This window comes from Priapulus caudatus, unplaced genomic scaffold, assembly GCF_000485595.1.
Source record: "Priapulus caudatus unplaced genomic scaffold, Priapulus_caudatus-5.0.1 Scaffold1874, whole genome shotgun sequence".
NCBI classification, from domain to species: Eukaryota; Metazoa; Priapulida; class Priapulimorpha; order Priapulimorphida; family Priapulidae; genus Priapulus; species Priapulus caudatus.
The window spans coordinates 33,239-41,515 of NW_014578935.1; the positions used below are offsets into that span (position 1 = coordinate 33,239).

The 8,277-nt window shown below is 47.3% G+C and overlaps 2 protein-coding genes across 2 annotated transcripts; both read right to left on the reverse strand.

The window, feature by feature from the left end:
- Positions 1-462: 462 nt before the first annotated feature.
- On the reverse strand, positions 463-2,277 carry LOC106817811. Its single transcript, XM_014822512.1, has one exon. It carries the CDS (start codon positions 2,275-2,277, stop codon positions 463-465), a length of 1,815 nt encoding a protein of 604 aa, XP_014677998.1.
- Positions 1,919-8,099, reverse strand: LOC106817812. The gene is made up of 3 exons (XM_014822513.1): positions 7,673-8,099; positions 6,479-7,413; positions 1,919-6,379 (listed from the first exon to the last, which is right to left on the reverse strand). The coding sequence occupies exons 2-3, from the start codon at positions 6,494-6,496 to the stop codon at positions 2,576-2,578; spliced, it is 3,822 nt and encodes a 1,273-aa protein (XP_014677999.1). The 5' UTR covers positions 6,497-7,413; positions 7,673-8,099; the 3' UTR covers positions 1,919-2,575.
- Between the last annotated feature and the right edge of the window lie 178 nt (positions 8,100-8,277).

Genomic DNA, 8,277 nt, shown 5'->3' on the forward strand with positions numbered 1-8,277 from the left:
TATACACACACACACACGCGCGCGCACACACACGCACACACACACACACACACACACATATACACACACACACACGCGCGCGCACACACACGCACACACACACACACACACACACATATACACACACACACACGCGCGCGCACAAATACGCACACACACACACACACACACACATATACACACACACACACGCGCGCGCACAAATACGCATGCACACACAGACACACACACACACACATACGCACAAATACGCATGCACACACAGACGCACCCACACACATACGCACTCCCACCAAGCATTCAAATTTGGTACCATATGATGAATGCTTTTCAAGAAGCGTACTTGGCGGGAAACAACATGAATTACTGCGATGACGGATCTCACTACTATACACTTCAGACAACTGGTATCCCAGTGCACCCATAGGGTGCCACACAGATTCAAATCAAACAAAGTCCATGCTAATTGTCACTCTCTAGCAAAAGAACCAGTTGTTGAATAGGCCGCTCCAAAGCGCGTCCCTCCTTGCCGAGGTCAACTTTGGCCTTCCTAACCAAACCGTCTTTGTCGGTGACCGTCCCTGTCACTCTTGCTAATGGCCAGTGACTGCGAACAACATTGTCGTCCTTAACCATAACAATATCGCCTATCTCAATGTTCCGCCTGGGGACGTGCCACTTCTGTCTCAGAGTCAAACTAAGCAGATACTCCTTACGCCACCGGCTCCAAAACTGTTCTGTCAGGAACTGCACTCTCCTCCACCGTTTCCTGGCATACAAGTCTTCTTTCACAAAAAGTCCAGGTGGAGGCAAGGCCACGGACGATTTCATCGTGATCAGATGGTTAGGCGTGAGCGGCTCAAGGTGTGTGGGATCATTGATGTTTTCCACGGATAGTGGTCGACTGTTGACGATGTACATTGACTCATAAAGAAACGTTCGAAGGGACGCATCGTCCAATCTTCCTTGAGACTGTTCAACTAGTGAAGTCAGCACATTTCTGACCGTCCTTATCTGACGTTCCCACACTCCTCCGGTGTGACTAGCATGCGGAGCATTCATCAAGAAGTCGCACTGTCTCTCCACTAGGTAGGCTCCCAGCCTGTCGCTGTCCAATTCCCTCATAGCATTGTTAAGTTCATTCTTGGCTCCTATGAAGTTGGACCCCTGATCGCACCGTATCTGACGCACCGGTCCTCTGATAGCGATGAAGCATCTAAGTGCATTGATGAATGCATCCGTTGTCATGTCTTCCAAGACTTCTATGTGCACGGCACGTGAGCACATGCAAGTGAAAAGCAATCCATACCTCTTGTGCTCCTTTCGCCCTTGCTTTATCCTAAAAGGACCGAAGCAGTCTATCCCACAATACGTGAATGGTGGGCTGATTTCAACTCTATCTTCCGGGAGGTCTGCCATCTTCTGTTCCTCAACTGGTCTGCGGAATTTTCTGCACCAGAAGCATTGACGCAAGTGAGAAGCCACAGCTTTGCTCCCACCGACAATCCAATAACCGTTTCTTCGGATTTCGTTGAGCGTCATTCCCCTTCCCTGGTGCTGTATCCTTTCATGGCAGTAACCGATGATCAACCTTGTCACGTGACTGTCTTTGGGTAGGACGGCTGGGTGTTTCACCTCGTCCGGCAATGAGGCTTCCATAAGTCTACCACCAACTCTGAGAACTCCATCTTGGAGAAAGGGGTTGAGCTTGAAAAGACTGCAAGTCTTCGACAACTTGCTTGTCCTTTCCAACTGTTCCATCTCTTTCCCAAATGCTCTCTGTTGGACAAGTCTGATGACGAACAGTTCGGCCTTTTTCCTTTCCTGTACTGTGCTGGACTTTCCTCGACCTTGTCCCATGGCTAACATCTGAAGTTGGGCGACTGCTCTGAGCACTGCTGCCCATTTAGAAGACGCTGTTGTGAGCACGTTTCCACTCCGAACTTCTGGGTCTCCAAGTTTAAGCTCCGAGACTGGATCGTCTTTGATAGAAATCTCTCTTTCCCAGAGAAATTTTGGTCCTGTGAACCAGTTGGACGGCGTCAGCTGGCAAGCAGTGAGACCTCGAGAGGCATGATCAGCAGGATTTCTGCCGGTTTCAACATAATGCCACTGTTCCGTACTAGAGTTCTGTCGAATTCTCTGGACTCTATTTGCTACGAATACGTGAAAACGCCGTGCTTCGTTGTTGATGTAGCCCAGAACGACTTTAGAGTCCGTCCAGAAATGCTCCTCGTCAATTTCGTAGTCCAGTTGCTCTTTTAGAAAAGCACTCATCTTGACTGAAATAACAGCAGCGGTGAGCTCCAGCCTTGGGATTGTGGTAAGTTTCACTGGTGCTACCCTCGCTTTGCCTGTGACAAGTGAGCAGTGAACCTGACTTTCACTCACTAATCTGAGGTAGGAACACTGTCCATACCCATGGGTACTAGCATCTGAGAAATGATGCAACTCTGCTCGCATGACCTTACCGAATTCAGGAGGCACAAAGCAACGCTGAACGCGAATGCTTTCCAAGGTCTTGAAGTCGTCTCGCCACTTCTCCCACCGTGGACAAAGCTCATCCGGCAATGGTTCATCCCAGCCTACACCCTTCCGGCACATTTCCTTGAAGAATGCTCTTGCCCACGAGAACAAACGGAGCAATAAATCCCAGTGGATCGTAGATGGATGCGATAGTAGACAAAACCCCTCTTCGAGTCAATGGCTGGTTGCGTGCCTCGATCTGAAACTTGAAACAGTCCGATTCTACATGCCACTGAATGCCTAAGCACCTATCCACTGGAAGCTCTTGTTGGTTTAAATCAACATCCTTCACTCCTGCAACTCGTTCACTTTCCGGGATTGATTCCAATACTTCTCGACTGTTCGAAAGGAACTTGTGGAGTCGTAGGCCCCCTGTACTGCAGATTTCTCGAGTGTCTCGAACCAACTGGATAGCCTTGGCGCTAGACTGAACGCTGCCAAGACCGTCGTCTACATAAAAGTTGCGAAGGATAAATCTTGAAGCCTCTGCAAACTCTTTACCATGCTTCTCGGCGATATGTTTCAGCCCGTAGTTGGCACAGCCTGGCGACGATGCTGCCCCAAACAGATGCACTGTCATCCTGTACTCACGAGGCTCACTGTTGATGTCCCCGTTCTCCCACCATAAGAATCGGAGGTAGTCTCTGTCTGCGTTGTCAACGTGAAACTGGTGAAACATTTTTTCCACGTCGCACATAAGTGCTACTGGGAACTTTCGGAACCTGCTGAGCACTCCAACCAGGCCATTGATAAGGTCAGGGCCTGTAAGCAAATGGTCGTTGAGAGACTCTCCCTGATATTTGGCCGAGCAGTCAAAAACTACCCTGATCTTCCCTGGTTTGTTGGGATTGTACACACCATGATGCGGGATGTACCATCGACCACCCTCGACACCATCCTTGCAGACTAACTCTGCGTCACCTCTCTCAATGATACCGTCCATGAAACTCTTGTAGTCCTCTAGGTACTTTGAATTCCCAATAAGTTTGCGCTTAAGATGATTTAGTCTGACAGCGGCTACTCTCTTGTTGTCTGGCAGTGCGGGCCGATGTGATTTAAATGGGAGGGGCATCTCATAATGACCGTCTTCCCTGCGGTGTATTCCTTCGTCCATGATTTCGAGAAATCGCAGGTCTTCCTGAGACACAACCTTATCTCCGGTAGTGCTGTCACTGAAATCTGACTCCAACACTTTGATAACAGCACTTGGTGAGACTGCAGGAATGACCTTTACTGAAACTCGATGACAATACCCTGTGACGTCTTGGGCTGCATTTGGTGGGCCTGGACCGACAATACTCCACCCCAGAATTGTTTTCAAGCCGCAAGGTTGCTCTTCTGTTCCAGTGATGCAACTTGTCGCTGCTACCGCAAGTGGACAGTCGTAACCAATAAGCATCCCCACCTCGCAGTTCTGAAGTGGAGGAATCTCCTCGGCAATGGTAGCAAGGTGAGACCATTCCTTTGCAGTTCTACTCGTCGGAATTGACGCTCGTTCAACCGGTATGATGTCCCTGGTGTAAGCTGTAGCAATGTTCAGTCTATCCTCACTATGGTAACCTCTCACTTGTAGACCTCTTACTCTGTCACACTGTACTACCGTGTTGAGTGACGTCATTGTGTTAAGTTTGAGTCTGCTGGGATCTCTTGAAACATCTAAGGCTTTGCTGGTTTCATCCAAGATGAAGGAAGTGTCGCTTTGGGTATCCAACAATGCATATATCAAGATTTCAGCTTCCGGCTTATTGACCGACGAGACCCAAACTGGCACGATCATAGCCGTTGACGTTCCAGTATTCCTTACGTTAAAGTTGGTTGCGGTCTTCTCTATAGAACCTTCATGTATAGGTTGAGGTCCCTCACCTCTTTCTTCATGCAGACACGTCGGATGCTTCTTCTTACATTTCCAACACGTATGTCTGTTGCGGCAGTCCTTAGTAAAGTGCCCTTTCCTAAGGCACCCGAAGCAGAGCTTTCTCTGTTTTATATGCTCCCTCTTCTCATCCATTGATTTTTTGTGGAAATCAGTGCAGGCTGCCAGAGTGTGATCCTTTTCACAGAGACTGCAGACAGGCCGCTTGATATCCTCCTTTACTGTGGTGGGTGTCGTACCTCTGTTCTTTGTCTCGCAGCTTCCCCTTAATTCCTTTGTTTCTGTTGCGAGTGAACGAGCTCCGTTACTCTTCCTCGAGATGGTTGTCCTTTCGCATCCCTGTAAACTTTGCGTGGATCTCAAGGATTCTAAGGAGACTACCGGGTCGCAGACAATTTCTGCCTCTTCGGCCAGAAATTTCGCAAAGCTACTGAACTTTGGGTATGTACCCGTTGAGTCCCTTTCTCTAGACACAAGTCTTCCCCACCTAGTAACAATCCAGTCGGGTAGCTTTTGGAGAAGTTTCCTGTTTTCACGGTTGTCGTTCAGGATAGTTAGGCTCTCTATGTCTGCCATTGCCATCTCACACTGTTGGAGAAAATCCGAGAATTTTTGGAGTCCCCTGCCGTCTCTGGGCTGGATTCTTGGCCAAGACTCCAACTTCCTTCGAAATGCCTCTGAAACTGCAAAGGGGCTACCATATCGCTTCTGCAAGACGCTCTTGGCCTTCTCAAACGCATTCTCGCTTTTCAGCAAAAAATACCCATTTACCGCTTCTTTGGCTGGACCCGATAGGTATCTTTTCAGATAGTGAATTCGTTCTTGCACTGGAATTCCTCTACTTTCTATCAGAGCGGCAAAGGACGCTTCCCAGTCGGGGTACTCTAGAGGATCACCTTGAAAAACTGGTGGCTCTGGCACTGGGAGCCTGCTTAAGCCGATAGAGGCTGACAGCGCCTCTGCAAAGGCTGTGATGTCATTTTTAGGCTCCAAGGGTTTCCACTCCTTGACATTGGCATCAAGAGTGGAGTCGACATGCCTAGCACCCGAATCAGAAGGCTGACTATTATAAGGCACATGTTGAGCAGCGGCAGGTCCCTTTTGTCGAGTAGCGGAAACTTGCGTGGGTCCCACCCCGTCGTCATTGACAGGAAACGAAGAACATATAGGTGATTTAGGTTGAGATTGCAAGTAACGAATGACATTTTCTGCGCTGGTCGTCGGCTCACCAGGTAGAGGAGAGCTGAATTCTTCTTCCTTAACTATTGTCTCCAGCCTTGCTTCTGCCATGCCCAATTCCGTAAGTGTCTTAGCTCTCAAGTACTCGGCTTTCTTCTGCTCAAGTTCAAGTCTAGTTTGATCCTCAAGCACCATATGTTGAAGCTTAGCCTTCAGCATAGCTCTGTCAGCTTCCGCATCTAACCGCCTCGAGACGGACGAAACTCTAGAAATGTTTGAAATTCCTGATGCTCGACTTTTGCTAGACAACCTTGATTGTGTATCCTCAGAGTCACCCCTAATCTCTCTAATAGTCCCGGCGAGTTGTCTTGTCAACAAAAGATTTTCCTTTTCTATCTCATCATATCTCTGGCACACCATGTCGTGTTCTTCAGGAACGACCAAGGTCTCATAACGCTCGAATCGATGAGAGACTTCATTCATTAGCGTACCTAACCTTTCACATTCTCGCTTCAGGGCAGAGATGTCTTGCGACTCAGACAATGTCAACTCAGCTCTTGATGCACCCTTGCGCCATGCTGAGATAGCAGAACGGAAATTTCGCTTATTCTGATCAGTTTGCCAGCTTGCAAATTTATCACTAGGCACCCTTTGCCTTACACTAGTCAATGAGTCTTGGTTGGGGACCCCCGATAATTCTGTATTTGTTGGAAAGTCAGGACAAGAGTTTGTGTCATGCCCAGCTAGGGTAGCAACATTTGCGGTCACCAACCCGTCATTTACCTCAGACGCTGAATGTACCTCCCCTTCATCTGACATGGGCCCTGTATTTACCGCCCCTGTATCTGCCATGGGCCCTGAATTTACCTCTCCTGTATCTGCCTTGGGCCCTGGAGTTACCTCCCCTTCATCTGACATACTAACGGACGAAGGTGGAAAGGGGACGTCTGTGGTAATTGCCGCCCGTTGCGACAAATGGTATGGTTACAAATTATTAACAGCAATATTCACAGATAATTGCACATGCGAATAACGATGATACATGTACATGTATGGGATGACGTGTGTATGATTTCTCGTTAACTCACCCAGTCAACCAACATACAACATACTATATAAGTACCGGTACAAATGTAACCGCGACCGTAATTTCTATACGTACTGGAAAACACTTGAAAGAATAAACTCACAAACATACATTGGCGTACACATGCATGAATAACCGAGTTCCGTACAATCTTTCTCTTGAGATCAGTACTTGAATTATTCGATACCGATAGTTCTGAACTTCAACGATGACACGTGTGAGATGATGCCGTCTCTTCGGCAGCTAGGTCCGTTACGCTCTTGACCTGTTTGTATCTAGGCGAAGACAGCTGAATGAAGGAAGATCACTCTGGAAGTATTGTCGAGTTGAAACTTCTCTGCCGTGTGCATTGAGGGAAGTCCGCCAGCCATGATCCTGACACGCCGTTCAATTTTACGCTCTGGATCTACTTGCACCATGTGGGAGGAACACCGTGTTGTTCTCCGGACAACGAATAAATAAGCACTGCAGAATGACAACGAGCTTACAGTGCTTATTGTACGTCCAGAAACTTGAATTCACTCCGTTACACAATGTTCGTCTTTAAACGGTCGGTATGAGGCAACGGAGTTCACCAGCTGAGACTAGTTTCATTCATTTTCAATACCTGGAGTTTTTACTGTAATTGCTCGCGAACCACCCACTTCCAAAGAATGCTAACAACACCGTTTTATATCAGTACGGGCACCACGTTTACTTTCTTTAATCTTTATTTGTTGACGATCTCGTTGCTATGGTGTCGTAAAAACTGCAAAACACAATAACGACAATATGCTCTAAATTTCGAAACGTGCCTTGCAAATATAAGTAGACAAATATATGTCAACTGTAAACGTGAACAGTACGATGATGACCTGAAGGGCTCTATGCATGGTTAACGTCAAGCAGTGTCAGCTAGCCGGCAATGTACATTGATGGTCAAACTACAACATATTTGGCAGAAAGCAATTCGACAGTCATTGAAACCTACATATACTAGCGTAATAGACATTGGTCTTAATAATTACCTCGTGCGGCATTATGGGGTTCGGAGAATTATCGATAAATTTTATAGTATCGTAGAACAAATGAAAACCATGGCACAAGCCAGGTGCGCCATGCTGTTCCCGCCGAGAATCGTACCGGCGCAAGAATATCACGGCTCGTCATCTCAAATACCCGACACACTCACATTTCAGATTACCCTAACTATACAAATACAAAAGGTTAACGAACTATACTATAATCAGTTCTTAGTAACTCGCACAGTAATTCGTGTGTGACGATTAGCAAGGAACTACTTTACGTCGCAGACCTTTCCTTCGACAAACCGGAAGTGTTCTTAGGCATCAGGAAATGCATGTAAACAAGTGCACAGTGACGAGTCTGAGCAATACAAAATGGTCTGAGACAACGTATACACTGATACTAGCGCTGATAAAAGGGTAAATAAACACTGAATGCCATCATAATAAGCATACGCACAGGGGATATACACACAAGAGCCGCAGAGCGTCTGGGCTCATCTGAGGTCTGTTGCTACGATTATAAACGTAAGTCTTGCGTAGTACCACATTTGTTAGGCGCAGATATGCAGACACGCAGTTGCGTACACATCATTGTTAGGACACGC

Coding starts and splice junctions, on each gene's coding strand:
- LOC106817811 (XM_014822512.1), bottom strand. CDS start 2,277: ATGAGTGCTTTTCTAAAAGAGCAACTGGACTACGAAATTGACGAGGAG.